This window comes from Mustelus asterias, chromosome 7 (assembly GCF_964213995.1).
Source record: "Mustelus asterias chromosome 7, sMusAst1.hap1.1, whole genome shotgun sequence".
NCBI classification, from domain to species: domain Eukaryota; kingdom Metazoa; phylum Chordata; class Chondrichthyes; order Carcharhiniformes; family Triakidae; genus Mustelus; species Mustelus asterias.
Window position 1 is genome coordinate 85,539,851 of NC_135807.1, and position 24,845 is coordinate 85,564,695.

At 43.4% G+C, this 24,845-nt stretch overlaps 1 protein-coding gene across 2 annotated transcripts in view; it reads right to left on the reverse strand.

Annotated features, from left to right (window-relative positions):
- The window catches only part of znf704 (zinc finger protein 704), a 204,543-nt gene that overhangs the window by 39,491 nt on the left and 140,207 nt on the right, over positions 1-24,845 (reverse strand). For both annotated transcript variants that reach the window (XM_078216422.1, XM_078216421.1), the window contains exons 3-5: positions 21,942-22,051; positions 9,105-9,334; positions 2,880-2,980 (exon numbers count right to left, since the gene is read on the reverse strand). In XM_078216422.1, coding sequence (XP_078072548.1) covers positions 2,880-2,980; positions 9,105-9,334; positions 21,942-22,051 — 441 coding nt within the window. The remainder of the gene's footprint in view (positions 1-2,879; positions 2,981-9,104; positions 9,335-21,941; positions 22,052-24,845) is intronic.

Consider the following 24,845-nt stretch of genomic DNA (forward strand, 5'->3'; position numbering starts at 1 on the left):
ATGAAACTATGGAACACACGTGGATGATGCATCAAAATTATTGAGGAAAGGAAGCAGATGATTAATCACAGATTTTGTAGATAAAACTCCAGAATTGCTTTGATGACAGTGCTCACATTATATCAGTATTTTGAACTGGTGCAATGCCAGATTCTGTGAATTTGAATGTACTAAAAATAGAGAGAGAACAATTATGGCTTTGTTTTCCCTTTTAAAACTAAGTAACACAATGTAAGGCAATTCTAATTAGACTAAAGTAAAATAATAGAATAAGTCAGACAGATTTGTGACAGGATTTGCTGCACAATGCATAGAGGTAATATTATTAAGACGACAAAATAACTGTGCTGATACAGGAAGCAAAGTATCTTCAGTAGAGTGGGATGAAGATGTTTGAGTAACGCTGGTGAAATTTAACTAGCTCTTAGATTAAGTTTTAGAACATAGAAAAACTACAGCACAAACAGGCCCTTCGGCCCACAAGTTGTGCCGGTCATGTCCCTACCTACCTAGGTTTATATATAGGCTTACCTATAACCCTCAATCCTATTAAGTCCCATGTACTCATCCAGAAGTCTCTAGAGAAGTCCAGAAGTTTTCTAGATTTGTATATAAGGAATAAAGCTAGATATCAAGCAGGTACTTGCATTTGGAAAATCAGTTAGAATCATAGAATCCCTACAGTACAGAAAGAGGCCATTCGGCCCATCGAGTCTGCACCGACCACAATCCCACCCAGGCCCTACCCCCATATCCCTACACATTTACCCACTAATCCCTCTAACCTACGCATCTCAGGACATTAAGGGCAATTTTAGCATGGCCAATCAACCTAACCTGCACATCTTTGGACTGTGGGAGGAAACCAGAGCACCCGGAGGAAACCCACGCAGACACGAGGAGAATGTGCAAACTCCACATAGACAGTGACCCAAGCCGGGAATCGAACCCAGGTCCCTGGAGCTGTGAAGCAGCAGTGTTAACCACTGTGCTACCGTGCCGCCCTTAGAAAGCTTATATGTGACTGATAAGGGAGGGGATGCATTTCTCTCACTGCATCCCCTTCCCCAACTCTACATGGTCCTCCAAAAAGTGAAATGCTGAATAAGCAGAGGTTGAAATTCTCCAACCTCACCCGCGGCTGGGATTCTCCGGTCCTCCTGCAGTGAATGGAGATTTGGCCGAGCGCCAAATTCTCCATTCTCGCTGGCAGTGGTAGCAGGGGCGTGAATGACTGGAGAATTCTGGCCAGAGTCTGCTTGTGAATCCAGTGAATCTGTGGCAAAACATTTTTTTCCTCAACACAGACCTGAAGCAAGCATAGAGTTCCAATGAAGCAAGCACTGACGTCTAATGCACCAAGCCACTTCCTATTTACTCACCTATAGAAATCTTGATCAAACGTATCCTTTGAATGTGATTAAAGTGTAGCCTCAATAGGTTGGTTTACCTGCATGCTGCACAATAAAATGATCTGATTCTTAACTAATCTCACCATTGCACACACAGTCAAGTTGCTGAACACATGCCTTAACACAGGGAGAGGCTGAGGAACTCAGCTTCCTGAGCAAGTGTGTAGCCTTCCACAGTGGGACTGAGCAAGGGTGGATTCAGCCAACCCTGCCTGCTCCCCCACTCATTTTCCCTTGCTCTCTACCCACTTATAAACAGGGAATCTCTTCTAGTTCTGATGAAAGATCATTGATCTGCCTTTCCATTTTTTTGCCTGAATCGTTGAGACAAAGATTTGCAAAAACATCAATTAATTGCACGGTCCCTTGATATTTCTTAATTCTCTTTTTGTTTCCTTTCTCGGAGAATAAAATGTCATGCTTCATTTACAATATGATTGGACTTGTCTTCATTAACAGAGCCTAGGGGTTTAGAGCACCAGGGCTGGAATTTTCCAGCTGTTCACGTCAGTGGGATTCTCTGGTTCCACTGCAGTGAACAGAGATTTAGCTGAGCACCAAATTCTCGGCGTGAATGGCCGGAAAACTTCCCCCCCATATGTGCAAGACAAAATGTGGATATTCTTGGCTCACTGCCAGCTCCCATTATCCATTGCGCGAATCCCCTTCCATAATGTTGCACAATATCAGTTCCACTATATATTCAATTAAGTGTATAATTTTACTCTTCAGGTACCACATTACAGTAAACTTAAAATAACAACTGGGTGACACAGTTTCAATGCCACAAAGTTCTCAATCACTATTAAAAATACACAACAAAACTTTAGGCAAAAGATTCCTAGCAACATTTCATTACAACTATAATAAGACCTATATATATGAGAGACCAATCAACCTCCTAACATTGGTTCCCGGTTCAGAATTGAAGCAGTACTGAAAGTCATAAAGATCATTATGAGTTGATCCCAAAGATAGTTGACTTTTGGCAGCTCGGTCTACTTCTAATGACCGAATAATATGCTTTAATGTGAAACATATTGGCAGTAAAGTCCTCTTTTTGGATTACCCAAAGCCATATTCATTTCCCTCATGGCTGTCAGATGCCAATGCTATTATCGCTGGTTCTGTCGAGCCCCTTGTTAGGGAGGACAAACAGGGCACCTGCTGTAAAACTGCAGAAAAAATGCTTATAGAAAGGGCAAGGAAATCTGTGTGAAAATGCTTGATCTCCATGGTACTGCTCAATAACAAGGGTTCTACTAATAACTTAACAGTATCAAGGATTGTGGATATAATCTGCTCCTTATCAGTGCTTAAGATGTGTCAGAAAATTGCAACATTTAATGTTTTCACTATATTGATCAATTAATCTCGAAAATATATTGACTGTTGACCACATGAGAACTATCCTATGCTACGATAGTCCACTCAAGCTAAGCTTCTTCCCTGTGATGTACATCTTACCCCAAGTGGATAGTACGAATGTGTTTCTGGATCCCTGCAGAAGTGCTGAGTACCTTTCCACAATTCTTCCACAAACACTTGAACATAACTTTCATGGAGTTCTGTGAAAAAGATAATAGATTAAACAATTCCTGAGGTAATCAAATTCTGCTATCCAAAGATCTAATTAATAGCAGTCTTGTAAAAAGATCCAAATAAATAGCCTGTATGGGGGAGACAGAATGACAATCATAGAATCCCCACGTGCAGGAGGAGGCCATTTGAGCCTGCACCGACAACAATCCCACCCAGGCCCAATTCCTTTAACTCCACATATTTACCCATCTAATCCCCCTGACACCAAGGAGCAATTTAGCATGGCCAATCAACCTAACCTGCACATCTTTGGAGTGTGGGAGGAAACCAGAGCATCTGGAGGAAACCCACGCAGACATGGGGAGAACATGCAAACTCCACACAGACAGTCATCGAGGCCAGAATTGAACCCAAGTCCCTGGCGCCGTGAGGCAGCAGTGCTAACCACTGTGCTTCCCAAGTTTGCAAGGACAAGGTGACACATAAGAGACTGTTAAATAAGTTAAGAGCCCATGGTGTTAAGGGGAAGTTCCTGGCATGGATAGAGGATTGGCTGACTGGCAGAAGGCAAAGAGTGGGGATAAAGGGGTCTTTTTCAGAATGGCAGCCGGTGACTAGTGAGGTGCCTCAGGGGTCAGTGCTGGGACCACAACTTTTCACAATATACATTAACGATTTGGAAGAAGGAACTGAAGGCACTGTTGCTAAGTTTACAGATGACACAAAGATATGTAGAGGGACAGGTAGTATTGAGGAAGCAGGGGGGCTGCAGAAGGACTTGGACAGGTTAGGAGAGTGGGCAAAGAAGTGGCAGATGGAATACAATGTGGAAAGGTGTGAGGTTATGCACTTTGGAAGGAGGAATGGAGGCATAGACTACTTTCTAAATGGGGAAATGCTTAGGAAATCAGAAGCACAAAGAGACTTGGGAGGCCTTGTTCAAGATTCTGTAAAGGTTAACGTGTAGGTTCATTCAGCAGTTAGGAAGGCAAATGCAACGTTAGCATTCATGTTGAGAGGGCTAGAATACAATAGCAGGGATGTACTTCTGAGGCTGTATAAGGCTCTGGTCAGACCCCATTTGAAGCACTGTGAGCAGTGTTGGGCCCCATATCCAAGGAAGAATGTGCTGACCTTGGAAAGGGTCCAGAGAAGGTTCACAAGAATGATCCCTGGAATGAAGAGCCTCTTGCATGAGGAACGGTCTTATTGAAACTTACAGGATACTGCGAGGCCTGGATAGATTGAATGTGGAGAGAATGTTTCCACTAGTAGGAAAAACTAGAACCAGAGGGCACAACCTCAGGCTAAAGGGACGATCCTTTAAAACAGAGATGAGGAGGAATTTCTTCAGCCAGAGAGAGTGGTGAATCTGTGGAATTCTTTACCTGTGGAGGCCAGGTAATTAGAGTGTCTTTAAGCCAGAGACAGGTTCTTGATTAATATGGGGATCAGGCGTTATGGGGAAAAGACAGGAGAATGGGAATGAGAAAAACATCAGCCATGATTGAATGGCAGAGCAGACTTGATGGGCCGAGTGGCCTAATTCTGCTCCTATGTCTTATGGTCTTATGGGTTGAGGATTTATTTTGAAGAGGAAGGTGATAATTACAGATTTTAACCATGGGGCGCGGTGGAAACGGTATATAAGAGGAAACTATTTACAATGTCAACAAGCATGGTGACTAAGAAGGAAAGTTAGGTGCTCAGCAATTTAGGGGGAGCAGAATTAACAGGTGAGTGGGGCAAACTTTGGACAATAGAGGTGAAAGGAGAGAAACTAGAAGAAAGGTGGGTTGACAGCTAGGGCACAGTAGCCGAGGGGAGTGGTATAGTTTGGTATGCAAAGTGGAGGGGCAAAGCTGCAGAGGTAGCTGAACAGTTGGCCTCAATCTATCAGATCCTTGCACCAACCATTGGAGGTGAAAGCGGAGGGAGCAGTGTCAAGGAGTGTAAAAAGGTTGCTAGTGACGGTGAGAAACTGGGAGATGAATCAGGGGAACCATGCTAAGGGAATGACTTGGATGGGAGAGAGTTTCGAAGACAAGGTACAAGGGAATGAAAGGTGGAGGAGAGGGAGTGGTTAGGAAGATCAACAGCTATAGAAATATTGTGCTGAATGAGAAGTCAAAGACTCAGCAGTTAGCAGCTTGAAAATGCAACTATAAGTGACATCTTTTCCAGAACAGACGCAGAAGGAAGAGAAGTAAGAAGGTGGTGAAAAGTTTTCGGGGGGAGGAAGAAATGTGGGGCTGAAATTACAAGTAAATAAGCCATGATCTTACTGAATGGAGGAGCATAATTGAGGGGCCGACTGGCCTACTCCTCCTAATTCATGTTTAGTCAGTGAAGAAGAAGAATTGAGGGAAAGGATTCTGGATACCAGAAGACGGGCTTACATTGGGAGTGTCACCAGACATCACGTAAATGGCTCAGGACAGCCGCACTAGGGTCTGGGTCTAGCCTTTGGTTGAGCTGCTCCTGCCCAACATCAGGGACAGGAAAATTTGCCTGCATGAATTCTTGGAAAATGTGATGGAATAAAGCTTGAACAAGTAGACGATGCTGAGTGAGAAGGATAGGATTTGACTCATTGGCTTTGAAATTGGGTGCTGGAGACACATTGCCACCTCTTAAAGAGTCTAAAATTTATTTACAGAACCATCGATTGCTCAATCTCTGTTGATAACTGGTCCTAAGTCATTACATAGCGGAGGCTCAGATGGTACATAGTTTACTCTATTCGAGTGGTTTAATTCAGATCAATCTGAAGTTAACAATCACATTTTGGAAAGATGATTTTGTTTCTTTCAAGGATTAATGATCATGAATCTAAGTGGAAAATTGGAGGAACTGTTTATTCATGAATGTTGCATCATAATGCATACCAAGAAGCACAAAGCGGTAGATTTTTAAAAGATTTCTCCCACGGGTAGGTTTTGACTCAGCTGACAACGCAAAATGATTGCTAGTGAATCAGAAGAGGTTTTACATCTCTCCCAATTTTCATTTACCTTAAATAAAAAAAACAGCAGATGTAAAGCAAACTGCCAATCCGCTGTCACCAACTTAAGAGTACTGAACAAAGTCTAAGTCTACTCCATCTTCTCTCAAAGATATACAGTTACACTGAGGTATGGGTGCTGGTAACACCCATCTGAGCAGTCATCTTTCCTTTATGAGCCCAGATAACAAGGCTGCATAATTGATGGTGGGCTGCTCCAACAGTGTTAATATAGTGGAACAGAAACATCACCCAATCTAGTCTTGTGTCAGATGCTCCATCACAAATCCCAGGGAGAGAGGTCATTTCATCTCCAAGGTGTGCTGCCAAGTGGCTACAAGAATGCATCACTGCAACTTGTCCCAATCTGCTCCTGTAAAGCAGCATAGTCCACCTCCATCCTGCCCGAGGCCCTTCTAGGCCCAGTGTGAAGCATTAAACCTTATGGTTCTTTGGTTCTGTAAGGGGCCATTTTGTCCCAATAAATTGATTGCTCAGTTACCTGGTAATAAATGCAGCTCTCCCAGCTGAAGAGAGTTCCATTGAAACCTTTTGAGGAACTTAAGGACACAAGGTCCTGAAAGTAGCCCAGGAATTCCTCCAATGTGTTCCCACCCCCCCAAGGTAAAAGGGGTCAGACGGACAATCCCATGATTCCCCCAGTGGAATTTAAAGAGCCACTTTGAATGGGGTAGAATGTTGGTGGAATTTTGTCTCAAGTTCCTGATCCTGGCTTCTGGTGCCTAAATCTCATTTTTCACCTTCCATAGCGCCAGGATTTCATAGCCCTGAGTGTCAACACAGTCAAGCCTAATTCTATCTTCACCCAAAATATCAAACATAGGTGTTTCCCAGTGGCTTTGTACAGAAAGGCTGAATGACTTCCTGACTGCATCGCTCCCCTTCCTCCCACTCACCCCTGGCAATAGTCTGGGGAATGAGATCAACTGTAGCACCCAACACTGTCCAGGTTATGGAAAGAAAGAATTCAGAAGTTGAAACAAAGACCAGAAGTTGAATCCCAGACTACAAAACATGGTATAATTTACCCATTAAAAGCCATTGGAGGAAACACAAGAAGCCATTTCTATCTTTCAACTCAGTTTCCCCTTTTGAAGGGTCTGACTTAGCTGTCGACAGTTCTATACGTCCAACAACTGAAATGTTTTCTCTGGATTTCCCAGTTGATGAGCCATTGTCAGAGTCAACGTCAAACAGCAATTTGTTTGTCTGAACAACTGATCATTCATCAAGTCTGAGTGTACGTGGAAGCTTGGCTAAATTGTCATTTGAAAACTTTTAACTTCAGGTCATTAGCAAAAGCATGAGGCTTGGCAATTGTAAACTGAACAACATACATTTATTGAGCATCTTTAACACATAAAGACATTTAGAGGAGTTGCAAAGAAAGAAAGATGCGTCACAGCAAAGATGGAGTCATCAGAAACTTGGCCTGAGAGATAAGATTTAGGGGGAGTCTAAATCTCCTCAGTCTAGACCATTTAATTGATGGAAACAATTTGTTTCTATTTCATTTGTCCCATCCTTTAATAATTTTAATCATTTCTATAAAATCTCCTTTGAATCTCCTCTGTTCTGATAAAACCAGTTTTTCCAGTCCCTCATTGCAGATATACAAAGGGACCTGGATGTCTTTGTCCATAAGTCACTGAAGGCTAGCATACATGGGCAGTCTAATGGAATGTTAGCTTTTATCACAAGAGGATTTGAGTACAGGAGTAGTGAGGTCTTGTTTAAATTGTATAGGAATTTGGTTAGACTGCACCTGGAGTACAAAGTGCAGTTTTGGTCTCCTTACCTCAGAAAGGATTGCTATAGGGAAAGTGCAACAAAGGTTCACCAGACTTGTTCCAGGGATGGCAGGACTGTCTAATGAAGGTAGACTTATGCAGTCTTATGAACACTGTCTTATGGGTAAGCTGGGCCTGTATTCTCTAGAGTTTTGAATAATGAGAAGGGATCTCATTGAAACCTACAAAACACTTAAAGGATTAGACAGGCGATTAAGATTTTTCCCTTGGCTGTGAGTCTAGAACCAGGGGGCACAATTTCAAAATAAGTGGGATGCCACCTAGGACTGAGATGAGGCTGAAAAGATTAGACTGGAACCAAGTGAGGGCAGTCCTGCTGAGTAGAACAGTGGAAAAAGATCCTAGAGGTTGATATGGGCGGCACGGTGGCACAGTGGTTAGCTCTACTGCCTTCACAGCGCCAGGGACCCGGGTTCGATTCCCAGCTTGGGTCACTGGTTGTGTGGAGTTTGTGTGGAGTTTGCATGTTCTCCCCCGTGTCTGCGTGTGTTTCCCCCGGATGCTCTGGTTTCCTCCCACAGTCCAAAGATGTGTGGGGTCAGGTTGATTGGCCATACTAAATTGCTCCTTAGTGTCAGGGGAACTAGCAGGGTAAATACGTGGGGTTAAGGAGATAGGGGCTGGGTGGGATTGTGGTCGGTGCAGACCCGATGGGCCAAATCAAATGCCCTCCTTCTGCACTGCACAATTCTATAATAGTTTAGTCGACTGTGTCAGCTCCAGAGGTTTAGGAAGGTGAGGATGATTCTAAGCCACAGTTACAGTCACATACACTGTAATTTGGAAATTTGGTTGAGATCACTTCAATGATATTTGAGGGTCAGCAATCTGACTCTATGATGGATGAGAAACTCAGACAGGTTGTGGAGAGATGATCATAGATTTAACACAGAAACATAGAAAATAGAAACAGGAGCTCCACCATTCATTTTGGTCGTGGATGATCGTAAAATTCAATTTTCTGATTCCCCTCTTCCTCCCCAATGTCCCTTTAGCCCCAAGAGCTATACCCAATTTCTTCTTGAAATCACACCATGTTTTGGCCTCAACTACTTTGCGGTAATGAAGTCCACCACTCTGAGTGAAGAAATTTCTCCTCACCTCAGTCCTAATTTGGGAGCAACCCATTCTAATATTTTGTAAGGAAAAGCCTGAAGACTTGGTGGCAGCTTGCATGACAGAGGAAGATGAGTGAGAGGCCTGGATGGAATTGTTGTCAGTGCAGGCTTGATGGGCCCAATGGCTTCCTTCTGCACTATAGGGATTTTATTATTCTAATAACTGGGATCTGCAAATGGGGTAACGTTAACATACCTTCCTTTTCCTTGGTATAGGCTCATCAAACAACAGGTTACTGGACTCTGCCTCGTCAATGCTGTCATCTGGCTGGATAGCTGCACGGAAAGGTTTGAAGCTGTCGGCCAATAAAGGTGGTGATGGAGTAGATGGATTTGACTGATCGCTGGGCGCCCCCCAGCTCCAGTTGCCACTGCTGCTGTAGCTTGATGACATGTTAGTTACCTCCTTCCAGGAACCATTTTGATCTGTTACACAAAATGCAGCAAAAATTGGCATTCAATAAGAGCATTGTTTATAACATGCAGAACATTGCATAACTTCCAGTAATCTTGTGATGTGAATGTCACATTGGAGTAGATTTTCACCTATGCAATAATGTGATAGAGTTAATTACCCGATAGTTATAGAACATATTGTCTTTTTATTTTCTCCACCCAGAACCCCCCTCTCTATTTTTCTGTCCTCCTTCCTATCCACCCCATTCTGGTCATCTATCCTGTTCCTCATCTTCTTCCCCTTGCCCCACTGTAGAAGGTAGCTCATTACACTCTCTACCCACTGTGAAGACAGTGAGTGATCAGTGCTGCCCTCCTCTCATTGCCATTGTCCCCTCTTATTCTCCTCTGGTCTCCCTTTCTTCATCCACCTCTTCCCATTATTTCTTCCCTCCCCATTCCTCCTTCACTTTCTCCCATTTGCTTGTTCCCCCAGCTTGGGCTCAGTTATTTCCACTGCTGACACCGCTCGACCCGAATTTGATTTTGATTTCCTCGGGGCTAAATCGATAGCTCCCAAAGGTGGGCACAAGCTTCGCGAGGTACAGTTAACCAATGCCCATTGATCATGATGCAGGCAGCACGCTAAATGTGTGCTGTTCACTCATTTTGGAGTCCAGCTAGTGCATTTCATTGGTTGGATGCAGCAATGGCCCCATACTGAAAGTGGCTAGCACCAGTTAAAGTTAGTCTGTGCTGCTCGATGTTAGTCTGCATCTTTTAAAGGGGCGATGCACTGTGGCACTGGAATAGTTGCTGGCAATCATTCAGGAAGTGACTCTGACCTGGGACATACTGAAGAATGGCACCACATGAGAGAACATGGACTCCACAATTTTCAGGTACTACATTGAAGGCCATGGTGGCAGGGGTGGGAAGGAGGAGAGGTGTCCTGTATTAGGAGAGGGCAAGGAGGCCACACACTCAGAAGGAAGCTGGTAACCATGGAGGTTAACGTCAGGAGCCAAGTCCGCAGGACCTGGTTGCAATATCGCAAGTTCACAAGAGTGGTCAAGATCGGGGAATGTATCTTTAAATCATAGAATCCCTACAATGCAGGAGGCGGCCATTCGGCCCATCGAGTCTGCACGGACAACAATCCCACCAAGGCCCTAAGCCCATAACCCACATATTTACCCCGCTAATCCCTCTAATTTACGCATCCCAGGACATTAAGGGGCAATTTAACATGGTTAATGCACCTGACCCATACATCTTTGGATTGTGGGAGGAAACCGGAGCACCCGGAGGAAACCCACACAGACACAGGGAGAACACGCAGACTCCACGCAGTGACCCAAGCCAGGAATCAAACCCAGGTCCCTGGAGCTGCGAGGCAGCAGTGCTAATCACTCTGCCACCATGCTGTGTTGTATTCGACGAACTGAATCATCATCCTCAAATATTGTTCAATTCACCACATGCCCTTCACTCACCCACCTTTTATTAATCAGCACTCATATGCTTCACCACACCCTCACACATACTTAACACTACTGCAAGCCTCACACCCACAGCTCAAAGCCTACGCACACCCAGCTATTCAACCATGACAGCCACATCACCTGAAAAGAATGCCCACTTTCTTTTCTTGCAGGGCAAGGTGGTGCATAACCAGAGACAGCAAGAGCTAACTGAAGGCGGACAGGCATGGCTTGTATGTTCCAATCCCTGTGGAGGAGGAAATTGTGTCGGTCATTTTTGGGATGCCAGTTGCTGAGTTTGTGGCCAGTGACAGGACTGGAACCATGGAATGTAACAGCATCCTCATACCTGATCCTCCTCCTCACATCCCACCTCCTCACCCAACACGTTTCTGATTTACAACCCACAGATGATGTATGCGAAATTGCCCCGTAGCATCCAAAATCTGTAGATTAGGTGTATTAGCCATGGTAAATGTGTGGGGTTACGGAGATAGGGGCTGGGTAAGATGCTCTTTTGGAAAAGTTGGTGCAGACTCAATGGGCCGAATGGCCTTCTTCTGCATGCCAGGGTTTCTATGGTATGGTACAAGTACACCTGAGGTCTGGGTGAGAAACTGTCGGAACGTGTGAATGTCATTCATTCATGCCTTTGACGATCTTGGGGACATTGGTTTGATAACTGGCGTTTGTTTAAAAAAAAACTGGAGGCCATATAACCATGACAAAATTATTAGGAGAGATTCAGAGGAGCTAAGTGCACCTTATTGTCACTTTTATATATCTCTGATGTACCGTGATTTAGAGATAATATGCATAAAATATAGAAATTAAAGGTAGATTTATTGAATAATGTGTGATGTCCAAGTACATAATGTCCAAGTATTCATGTTGGATTGTGTCATACAGGCTCATTAAAACCCATGTACTGATGGTAGAATCATATGTAATGATGGAACTTAAGAGCACATACTGGATAGTTTAGTGAGATGTCTCATTATAACTGATGTCTGTGTACTCTGGTGTTTAAAATAACAAACTAGAACAGGAAAGCAGTCCCAATACCATGCAAATACAGACTGCTACCACCAGGCTGCAAATTATACATAGAATTCCTACAGTCCCGAAGGAGGCCATTCGGCCCATCGAGTCTGCACTGACACAATCCCACCCACCTATTCCCGTAGCTCCATGTATTGACCCTGCTAGTCCCCCTGACACCATGTGATAATTTAGCATGGCCAATCAACCTAACCTGCACATCTTTGGACTGTGGGAGGGAACCGGAGCACACGGAGGAAACCCATGCAGATACGAGGAGAATGTGCAATCCAATGGAGAAAGCACGATGATGCAGTGAAAAATGTTATAAAACGTGCTGTTAGCCTGTGCTGTCATCTTTTCTACTGTGCATGAATCACAAAAACTCAGTTTGCAGGTGCAGCAGGTGATCAAGAAGGCAAATGGAATGTTGGCCTTTATCGCGAAGGGGATGGAGTATAAAAGCAGGGAGGTCATGCTGCAACTGTACAGGGTACTGGTGAGGCCACACCTAGAGTACTGTGTACAATTTTGGTCCCCTTATTTAAGAAAGGATATATTAGCTTTGGAGGGGGTACAGAGAAGGTTCACCAGGTTGATTCCGGAGATGAGGGGGTTAGCTTATGAGGAGAGATTGAGTAGACTGGGCCTGTACTCATTGGAGTTTAGAAGGTTGAGGGGAGATCTTATAGAAACATATAAGATAATGAAGGGGCCAGACAGGGTAGAAGCAGCGAGGTTATTTCCACTTGCAATGGAAACAAGAATTAGGGGGCATAGCCTCAAAATACGGGGGAGTCAATTTAGAACAGAGTTGAGGAGGAACTTCTTCTCTCAGAGGGTAGTGAATCTTTGGAATTCTCTGTCCAATGAAGCAGTAGAGGCTACCTCGTTAAATGTGTTTAAGTCACAGGTAGATAGATTTCTGATCAGTAAGGGAATTAAGGGTTATGGGGAACAGGCGGGTAAGTGGAACTGAACCCACTATCAGTTCAGCCATGATCTTATTGAATGGCAGAGCAGGCTTGAGGGGCTAGATGGCCTACCCCTGCTCCTATTTATGTTCTTATGCTCTACTGCGATTTAAATGGCTCTAGCTGAAAAGATAACTGGTTTTGAAAAAACCTACACTTGAAAAAAATCTAACCACCCTAGATTCATTGACAGGTATTCTGCTTTGAAGTTGAAATGAACATCTGCTGCTCTTTCCTTCCCAGAGAGTTTGGACATCTATGGCAATTATCAATGCTTGACTGCATTTCTAATGCTAATGACTTTCTGCTTAGTAGGTGTTCCATTCATCTGGGAATGAATAACAGTTTCAAGAAGCTCCAGTAACAGGTTGTCCCTATGATATGGTTTCTTGATTGCTTTATTTTCAAATAGCAGAGTGCATTTTTCTCAGGATCAATAGCATGGAGGCTTTTATGAGATGGTGAGCGGTTTGCTTGTTACCAATGTCAATTATTTTCCATTGATAGTGCATGGAATCTCAGGAGTGGCTATAGAGAGATGGCATGGGGTTGCCTGGGTGATCTGAGGGGATATGGTGGATATATGGGGTGCGCAGTAGTGGCATGGGCAGTAGGTGGGTATGAGCAAGGTTTGGGGTGAAATTTAGGGGGCCTTTACTGACTGTTGGAAGCTGAGAAATTGTACTGGAAAGCTGATGATGTGGGCCTTCAAACTGGCCCACCTCCATATCCACAATAATTACACACTCCAGAAGGGCTTGCTGACAAAAATGGCACATGAAGTCACACATGGATCAGATCCACAGTTTGCAAGCCACAAAAGTGTTGAGGTCATTTTCCAGAGCCCAGAGGAAAGTCCAGCCCAAGATCACCCCTGAGACTGGTGGAGTCAGCAGTCTGATGAATTGTAAATTGAAGAAAGTGGCTGAGTTAACCTTGCAACTTGTAATCGAGTGGTAACACTCCTGCCTCTGACTCAGAAGGTTGTGGGTTCAAGTCCCATTTCAGTCTCGAGTACAAAATCACTCCAGTGCAGTACTGAGAAAGTTATCATAATGCTGCTGCCATCACTTGGATGGATGGTAAATGGGGGCTCGTCAGTCCTCCCAAGTAGATGTGAAAAGTCTCTTGATGAAGGGCAGGGAAGATCTCCTCATGTCCTGGGCAATATTTGTTAACAAGCATCACAGAAACAGATTATTTAGTTATTGCCACATTGTTGTTTGCAGGATCTTTTGTGCAAATTGGATGACATGTTCTCCTGCTTTACAACAGTAACTACACTAATTGACTATTTCTTCCTTGACTTGCAGTTTAATGAATTAAGCATTAATGATATTGGCTAGGATTCTGCAGGCAGCAGCAAAGGTACAACATTCACCATTGACCTAAAAAAAAAACTGCCCACAAGGATTTAACCGGTTCCAAAACACCAGTTCCTTCTATCTCAACATTGCTTTAAATTGGGTGCCATTGTAGGGAATTTGTGGCATTCAGCAACAGTGAAGTCATCAAGCAGGCTGATCAGCCAATCACATTAAAGAATTCTCACAGACAGCAAATCAGAAAGTAAAAAGCAAAGATTACAATTGTTCACTATTTTGCAGAAAGTAAAATGAACATTGGGATATTCACATGGGATTACGGTAAAAGCCAAAATGTCACAAACAATTAAAAAAAAATCATGAAATGTTTAAGGGAATGACAACAAAAAACATTTTTTGAGGGACCAGGCTGGTTGTTCAGTGGCAATAATAACATAGTATGCTGTTTAAAAACTCTTTTACTTCTGATTAAATATGCTTTAATTTGAGAACAGGATATTCCAATTTTGGTGCAATTATATTTATTAGATGTAGTGGCTGAACACCGACAGTGGCATTTTAGAAGTCATTTGAAAGTGATTTTCATTGTTTTATCTTTCTTGTTGTCCCACACCTGATGCGTTTAAAATATTTCTCAAGTCTAATGAATAGATGGCAAGAACATCCCATTTTCATGCTTTGCTTCTTAAATTTGGGTTTGGGGAGAGGGAAAATCGATTTTAGAATGACTGGCATTGTAGGGTGTCCATTATCATCAAATGTTTAATCTCTTTTTAGCTAAAAATGCTATGTAAGTTCTTGTGATTTCTCTCCTCTCCTTAAAGGTTGTTGTGGAAAATAAAAGTTCATGGTATATGGGGTTACATATTGGCATGGACAGAAGATTGGCTGGCTAACAGGAAGCAGAGAGTAGGCATAATTGGGTCTTTTTAAGGTTGTCAGGGAGATTAGTAGTCATAAAGTCAGAGAGGTTTACAGCATGGAAACAGGCTCTTTGGCCCAACTTGTTCATGCTGCCCCTTTGTTTTTAACTGCTAAGCTAGTCCCAATTGCCATGTTTGGCCCATACCCCTCGATAACCATCTTACGCATGTAACCCTCTAAACGCTTTTTAAAGGACAAAATTGTGCCCGCCTCTACTACTATCTCTGGCAGCTTGTTCCAGACACTCACTACCCTGTGTGTGAAAAAATTGCTCCTCTGGACACTTTTGTATCTCTCTCCTCTCACCTTAAACTATGCCCTCTAGTTTTAGATTCCCCTGCCTTTGGGAAAAGATATTGACTATCTTGCTAATGTATGCCCCTCATTATTTTATAGACCTCTGTAAGATCACCCCTAAGCCTCCTATGCTTCAGAGAAAAAAGTCCCAGTCTATCCAGCCTCTCCTTATAACTCAAAACATCAAGTCCTGGTGGCATCCTAGTAATTTTTTTATGCACTCGTAATATCCTTTCTATAATAGGGTGACCAGAATTGCACACAGTATTCCAAGTGTGGCCTTACCAATGTATTGTACAACTTCAACAAGACGTCCCAACTCCTGTATTCAATGTTCTGATCAACGAAACCAAGCATGCTGAATGCCTTCTTCATCACTCTGTCCACTTGTGACTCCACTTTCAAGGAGCTATGAACCTGTATCGCTCGATCTCTTTGCTCTGTAACTCTCCCCAACGCCCTACCATTAATTAAGTTCTGGTTCGATCGACCAAAATGCACCACCTCGCATTTATCTAAATTAAACTCCATCTGCCATTCGTCAGCCCACTGGCCCAATTGATCAAGATCCTGTTGCAATCCTAGATAGCCTTCTTCACTGTCCACTATGCCACCAATCTTGGTGTCATCTGCAAACTTACTAACCATGCCTCCTATATTCTCATCCAAATCATTAATATAAATGACAAATAACAGTGGACCCAGCACTGATCCCTGAGGCATACCACTGGTCAGAGGCCTCCAGTTTGAAAAACAACCCTCTACAACCACCCTCTGGCTTCTGTCATCCAGCCAATTTTGTATTCATTTGGCTACCTCACCCTGGATCCCGTGAGATTTAACCTTATGCATCAACCTACCATGCGGTATCTTGTCGAAGGCCTTGCTAAAGTCCATGTGGACAACATCAACTGCACTGCCCTCATCGACCTTCTTGGTTTCCCTTTCAAAAAACTCAAATCAAATTTGTGAGACATGATTTTCCACTCACAAAGCCACGCTGACTGTCCCTAATCAGTCCTTGCGTCTCTAAATGCCTGTAGATCCTGTCTCTCAGAATACCTTCTAACAACTTACCCACTACAGATGTGAGGCTCACCGGCCTGTAGTTCCCAGGCTTTTCCCTGCAGCTCTTTTTAAACAAAGGCATGACAGTTGCCATCCTCCAATCTTCAGGCACCTCACCTGTGGCTGTCGATGATTCAAATATCTCTACTAGGGGACCCGCAATTTCCTCCCTAGCCTCCCACAGCGTTCTGGGATACACTTCATCAGGTCCCGGGGATTTATCTACCTTGATGCACTTTAAGACTTCCAGCACCTCCTTCTCTGTTATATGTACACGTCTCAAGACAGCACTATTTATTTCCCCAAGTTCCCTAACATCCATGCCTTTCTCAACGATACTGATGAGAAATATTCATTTAGGATCTCACCCATCTCTTGTGGATTCGCACATAGATGACCTTGTTGATGTAGTAGGGTAAATATGTGGGGTCACGGGGATAGGGCCTGGGTAGGATTGTTGTCGGTGCAGACTCGAAGTGCCAAATGGCCTCCTTCTGCACTGTAGGGATCCTATGATTCTATGTAGCAGTGCCTGGACAGAATCCAGGTCTGGAGTGACAAATATAAACAATGTCTGAGCTACAGAAAAACAAGCAATAACCAACAACAATATGTAAAAGTCATCTCCTCTGATCTTCAAAGATTCTCACCCTCAATATCTTGGACGAGCCACCAGTGCCCAGCCATATCAGTGCTGTGACTGCAAGAACAGGGCAGAGGCAATGAGTGGCTTGTTTGCTGATCCTTTAATGCCTCTTCAACATCAACAAGGCACAAGTCAGGAATGAGGCAGAATATCCACTGCTGGCCTGGATCAAACCACATAACAATCTACCCAATACCCACAAACACAATATCCATCCACTCCACTACCAGCACATTGTGACCCTGCCCTTTTTACATGACACACTGCAGCAACTTAACAAGGTTATAGGGCGGCACGGTAGCACAGTGGTTAGCACTGCTGCTTCACAGCTCCAGGGACCTGGGTTCGATTCCCGGCTTGGGTCGCTGTCTGTGTGGAGTTTGCACATTCTCCTAGTGTCTGCGTGGGTTTCCTCCGGGTGCTCCTGTTTCCTCCCACAGTCCAAATATGTGCGGGTTAGGTTGATTGGCCATGCTAAAAAATGCCCCTTAGTGTCCTGAGATGCGTAGGTTAGAGGGATTAACAGGGAAATATGTAGGGATATAGGGGTACGGCCTGGGTGGGATTGTGATCGGTGCAGACTCGATGGGCCAAATGGCCTCTTTCTGCACTGTAGGGTTTCTATGTTTCTATGTTAAGGTTATATTGATAGTGCATTCTCGCTGCTCAACCAAGACTCTACCAATGAAAAGAGCAAAACCAGCATTGTTTCATGAACACGGTTACCTGCAAATTCCCCTATTCCTTGACAATGATTTACAAACTGCTCCTTCTTTGTAGCAGGATCAAAATTGTGGATTATCCAAGCTAATGAAGGTGTGGGAGCGCTAGCAGCATTTGGAATACAAAAGTTCCAAAAGAAAGCTCACCACCACTGCCTCAGGACAACAAGCAATGAGTAATTCATGCAACTTTGGCAGCATCAATCACATTCCATAGACACAGAAGCAGGAATGCCCAGGTGTTATGATCCCAGTTGATGTTATAACAGGACAGGAAAATCCCAGAATGGAACCTTGAGTCAAAAGATGGTAACTTTTACTTTTATTTAGAAAACGTGGAGGAACAGATTCACAGGACTTCTAATTAGTTTCTGACAAGAAAAAAGGCATTTATTAAACACGGGTGGCATGGTGGTACAGTGGTTAGCACTGCTGCCTCACAGCGTCAGGGATCCGGGTTCGATTCCTGGCTTGGGACACAATCCGTGTGGAGTTTGCACATTCTCCCTGTGTCTGCATGGGTTTCCTCTGGATGCTCTGGTTTCCTCCCACAGTCCAAAGATGTGTAGGATAGATTGATTGGCCATGCTAAATTGACCCTAGTTTCAGGGGGAATTAGCAGGGTAAATATGTGGGTTATGGGGATAGGGTGGAATTGTTGTCGGTGCAAGCTCAATGGGCCAAATGGCCTCCTTCTATACTGTAGGGATTCTAACATGAAAAGTTTGTTTATAATATAATACTCCTTTATTCCCCCTTAGTTTCACAAATTTATTAGTTTTCAAAGATAACACCCCACTCTGAACGAAATAGCTGATGCCACTCAAGTGATCCTTTGTGAATTTCTTCTCGCAATCCCCCTCAGATGATTGTCATGAGTGTTTTTAAACACCACTCCCAAAAAGACAGGGTTTAAAATCTTCTTTCAAACAATGCATTCCATCAGTTGTTTGCATTAAGAATCCATTGGTTTTCCAACTATGCTTTCAAACAAAACTTCTGCTCCACTTTTAACAAGGAATCCAGGACCAGGTTTTCTGTCTCTCCTTTCATATTTCCTTTGTCTTGAATGCTTTTACACAAACTCCAATTGCCAGCCACGGATTTCCACGATTATTTCAACTCTCATTCCATGGGCTGCAGTAAAATCTCACAAACCTTAAAATTACTTCAGGTATCTTTCAGGCTTCTCACTAGCCAACTTCTTGGGGCATAGGTTTAAGGTGCGATGGGCAAGGTTTAAAGGAGGAGATGTACGAGGCAGATTTTTTACACAGAGGGCAGTGAGTGCCTGGAACTCTTTGCCGGGGGAGGTAGTGGAAGCGGATACGGTAGTGACTTTTAAGGGGCGTCTTGACAAGTACATGAATAGGATGGGAATAGAGGGATATGATCCCCGAAAGGGTAGGGGGTTTTAGTTAAGTCAGGCAGCATGGTCAGTGCAGGCTTCGAGGGCCAAAGGACCTGTTCCTGTGCTGTAATTTTCTTTGTTCTTCTCAGCTCTATCTGCCTTTACTGAACAGTACTCTGTTCTAGTACCTGTTTCCTCTATTCCGTTAATCCCAGATCTCTTGGAAACTTCTCTTCATTTCTCTAGTTGTTCTAACTAGCTGTTCTTTAAGTTGCCTGCCCCTGTTTTCTTAACCATTGCTCCATGGTAAGGTTTTTCTTCAAGCAAAGCTGAGAAAGAAAGCCAATTGCTATGAAATCAGTTAAAAAGACTTTAAAAAAAGCCTTCCTACCCTAAATGTGCTCCTGGTTGCTAAGCAACAACATTTTACTTCTCTCAACTTGTTTAATTTTCACAACATAGCCCTCTCTAAGCATAACAGAAGCACAGCTTGAACTGATCAAAACCCCCGCACATAAAAACACCGTTGTCTAGCATTAAACTAACTAAATTAAACCCACTTCAATCTATTCCTTATTTCTAATATTTAACAATACAGGTATAGATCCCTTAAAACCGCTTCTGTTTTCTTGACGCCAGGAAATGGGGTTAAGTAGATAACTTCTAAAGTTAGTACAACCATGATGAGCAGACTTGTCTCTGGTATAAAATTAGATAATTCCATGAGTGGGTGCTCAATCAACAAAGAGAGAACAACAAAGAACAATACAGCACAGGAACAGGCCCTTCGGCCCTCCAAGCCCGCGCCGCTCCCCGGTCCAGGATTGAATCCTGAATCTAGGATCCCCGCCCAATTTTCCAGCCTATCAACATACCAATATCCTATCCACCGAGCTGTCCCTCACAGCTACGATGCTTTGTTCATTACAACCTATTAACTCACCCCCACCCCCCCATTCCAGACCATGTGATCTCCAGGGAGAGGCGAAAACCCAGAGTGAAAAACCCCAGGGCCAATATGGGGAAAATAAAATCTGGGAAATTCCTCTCCGACCCCCTGAGGCGATCGAAACGAGTCCAGGAGATCACAATGGCCCTGATCGGAAAATGCTTCCCAACCCTAGTCATTTCCACCTCCACGAACACCATATGAATTCCCTGCCCCCGAGACAGGTTCCCAACTATCCGCAGTCTCGCTCTGTACTGGCACCAGCAAGATGATCATAGAATGAAGCCTTGAAACGAGAAACAAGGAACAATTAGCCCGCGCCGCTCCCTGGTCCAAACTAGACCACTCTTTTGTATCCCTCCATTCCCACTCCGTTCATATAGCTGTCTAGATAAGTCTTAAACGTTCCCAGTGTGTCCGCCTCCACCACCTTGCCCGGCAACACATTCCAGGCCCCCACGACCCTCTGTGTGAAATATGTCCTTCTGATATCTGTGTTAAACCTCCCCCCCTTCACCTTGAACCTATGACCCCTCGTGAACGTCACCACCGACCCGGGGAAAAGCTTCCCACCGTTCACCCTATCTATGCCTTTCATAATTTTATACACCTCTATTAAGTCTCCCCTCATCCTCCGTCTTTCCAAGGAGAACAACCCCAGTTTCCCCAATCTCTCCTCATAACCAAGCCCCTCCATACCAGGCAACATCCTGGTAAACCTCCTCTGTACTCTCTCCAAAGCCTCCACGTCCTTCTGGTAGTGTGGCGACCAGAACTGGACGCAGTATTCCAAATGCGGCCGAACCAACGTTCTATACATCTGCAACATCAGACCCCAACTTTTATACTCTATGCCCCATCCTATAAAGGCAAGCATGCCATATGCCTTCTTCACCACCTTCTCCACCTGTAACGTCACCTTCAAAGATCTGTGGACTTGCACACCCAGGTCCCTCTGCGTCTCTACACCCTTTATGGTTCTTCCATTTATCGTGTAGCTCCTCCCTACATTATTCCCACCAAAATGCATCACTTCGCATTTATCAGGATTGAACTCCATCTGCCATTTCCTTGCCCAAATTTCCAGCCTATCTATATCCTTCTGTAGCCTCTGACAATGTTCCTCACTATCTGCAAGTCCTGCCAGTTTTGTGTTGTCCGCAAACTTACTGATCACCCCAGTTACTCCTTCTTCCAGATCATTTATATAAATCACAAACAGCAGAGGTCCCAATACAGAGCCCTGTGGTACACCACTAGTCACAGGCCTCCAGCCGGAAAAAGACCCTTCCACTACCACCCTCTGTCTTCTATGACCAAGCCAGTTCTCCACCCATCTAGCCACCTCCCCCTTTATCCCATGGGATTCAACCTTTTTCACTAGCCTACCATGAGGGACTTTGTCAAACGCTTTACTAAAGTCCATATAGACAACATCCACGGCCCTTCCTTCGTCAACCATTTTGGTCACTTCTTCAAAAAACACCACCAGGTTAGTGAGGCATGACCTCCCTCTCACAAAACCATGTTGACGATACATAATGAAAATCTCACTTGGATGAAAGGAGAAGATATCTAGACACTTAGCTATGGTCATTAGTGTACCAAATTTCCCGTTCATTAATATTAATCACTGGAAAATTGAGGGCTTTGCAAGTCTTGGACACCCATGCCCAATTCTTTGATCTACACAGGAAGCAGAGCCTTGCAAAATTCATCCCGTATCTCTTCGAATTTTGTGTGCAATGCAAAAACTGTTATTTTAGACATTCATTTAGAACTCACAAATTAAAGTTTGATTTTACTGAAGTGGTCCTATGATAAATGAATTCATGTCACCAAACTTAACAACTTACCTGCTACACGGACGGCAGAGGGAGGGCTGCGGACCAGTGGACTGGTGGATAGGCTAGTTAGGACCATAGCTGCTGTTACTTTGTCCATCTCCCCTTCCTCTGAGAACTTCCTGCAAATATAGAATCCACAATTACTGCTAGCTTGTACAAAGAGCTGTATGTTTGAGAGAGCGAGAAACAGTGTAGAAAATGATTTTTTTAAAATGCTGTAGCGGTTGTGGAAGTATTGTCAGAACCTGATGGTCAACTTATGCCACTCTGCTGTTGCCCTCGTGCAGAGGACACTTCACCCTTTAAGTTGTTGCTGAATTTGCATATTAATCACCTATTAAACTTGTAACACAAAGTCAGGACTCATAATTAAGTATCCTTTCAATACCAGTCAATCTCTCTGGTCTAGAAAGCGAACAATTTAACTGTTAAGTCTCATGCCTACATGTAGTAAATAGTTGTTAGAGATCTTAAAAATTTTGTTTACAGTTTTCTTATTTTTTTATTCTGTTCCTTTTCTTCCAATCTTTCTTTCTCTTTTTTTCTGTACCTGATTTGAATCAAATTCACCCTCCTCCATCATACCTCTGTTGCTTTTTCAATTGTTAAATCACATTATGGAGATACACTTTTGCTCCTGCCATTCACTAAGATCTCACATATCCCATTGCCTTAGCACTTCCAGTAATCTACTGGGTAAAGTTTGAAGTGTGCAGGAAAGGTATAACACTAATGGCATATACCACGACATTCCCTAGTTTGGCCCAATGAATCATGAGATGGGAAAATGTATTAATGTCAATGCCCAGTTGTGGGTTTCAGAGCTGGGTCCTGCTGAAAATGCACTGGACCTGAATGTCCACAGGAGTTTACATCATTTTCCTGGAGTTTCTGGAGCTCGTCCAGCAGTGAAATGGGAAAACCACTCCCCTTACCTTGTGAATGTTCACCCCGACAGAAACAGAGGCTGGATGTTTTTGGAATACTTTGTAGACGGAGGATATTAAATATCCATTGGGAGGGAAGATGCACAGAATTAGGAAAACAATGGTTTTGTCTTTAGCTCTCCCATTGCAATGTTTTGCACTCTGGCGCACATATCACAATTTTCTGTCTGGTCATTTTAAAATTGTGAGTCAGCATGTGCTAAAATTCCTGACATGATGTCCCATTTTGCAAAGCTGTACAGTGGAAGGGTTGAAGTTGAAAATTTACTCTTAATATTTCTCACTAAGCAAATTACAGGAACAATGACTGACTGACAATTCACTGACTGTTCTATACTTTGTCATTTGGCACTCACACTTAAATGGAATTTTACCCAAGCAGAGTGAATATTCATTACAATATTTATAGCTTTTTTACTGAAAAAAAACACAAAGTGTGTCCTTGGACCCATGCATCTGCCATTTATCCTCCCTTTCTTATGGAGGATGTCTTAATGTCTGCTCCTTTTGCTCCCCACTGAATGTGCAGTTTATTTAAGTCATTGTAAGGTGAACTCAGCTGCTTTTATTGAGTTGACCTGAATTTCTGCTAGGTTATCCTGTCCTCCAGTCATTGCTTCATTGAATACATTAAGGAAATGGTGTTACCAGTTGTTTTTCACTATTAATGCTGTTACGGACAGGAGGGGGTTAATTTAAACTATACTAATTTCTCCATTCACCACCCGTTCGAGAAAAGAAAGATCGTTTTGATTTGCTTCCTTCTTTATAAGCGGTGACGTTTTTCCAACCCCTCGCTTTTGGTGAGATCCAATTTTCCATGAAAAATCCCACAGCAAGATAGCATGAATTTAAAGGGTTAGTTGAGTTGAGCACACTCAAAAACAGAGTAGGGTAGCAACATTGCCTCCTTTGCAATCATACAGCAAAAGAGGACCAGAGAAAAGAAAGATTTATAATGTGGAGAAAAGAAATAATGTTTCACTTGGATCCAGAGTCAAAGTCCAATGAGGTATTCCTTCACAGAGGTTGGTATGCTGCAAACTGATGCTGTATAGTTAAATGTTCCAGTAGAGTTGACTTCACATGATGAGATAGGCATGCAGAGATGAATCAGTCTTATAGGCAATGGCACAGAATTTACAGCAGAAATAGGTATTCAATCTGGGCAGAGGACATTTTCTGTGATGCTGATGGTTAGATGGTAAAAGTGCAGATTGAGTTTGCAGTATAACTGGCTCCACAAGCTAGAGGTCCATGTCACATGACTCCCACCTCATCACATTTTCTTTGATGTGTATTCCTTGTCTGGGTCCCCAAGATGGTTAAATGTTCCAACTATTAAGAACTGAAAGGAAGGTAATGGAGTCCTTTGTTCTAACAGATGAGCAGACTCCTGTTGGGCAACCTAGGTTATGAAATGCAGATGGCCTTGGTATAGCTCTCTTTGAATTTGGGGGAGGGGGGTCGTTAGTGTCTCTTCAGGTGCAAGATTCATCAATGCTGCTGAGCTAAAGGTAGCTCCTTTTCTCCAAGGGTCCCAACAGACAGTTTCAGCCATTTTAAAATGTCTTTGTCCAGTTTTTAAAATTTTAGAAATAGTCATGAGGATATCTGTTTTATAAAAAAATATACAGAGTGAGGTCTTTGTCCCCTCACACAAGTAATCAATGATCTTCAACTGGAGTTACAGCGGGCGAAGAGCTCTTGTGGAAACTCCAGGCTCGGGGCACATTAATATAGTGGTACGCAACTGAACTCCGCAATTGCAGCATTTCAAAAGTCATGTTCATCAGTACACAGCTATAGAACTGATAAAGAAACTACCATGTACGGAACTAGGAATTATATATTGATTCATCTGTAGTGATATTTTAAAACATAAAAATATTGAACATTCCTCCAAGAATTTTGGAGAAAAGTGAAAATCTACCAAGTCCAAAGGAACTACCTGTCTCCTTACCAT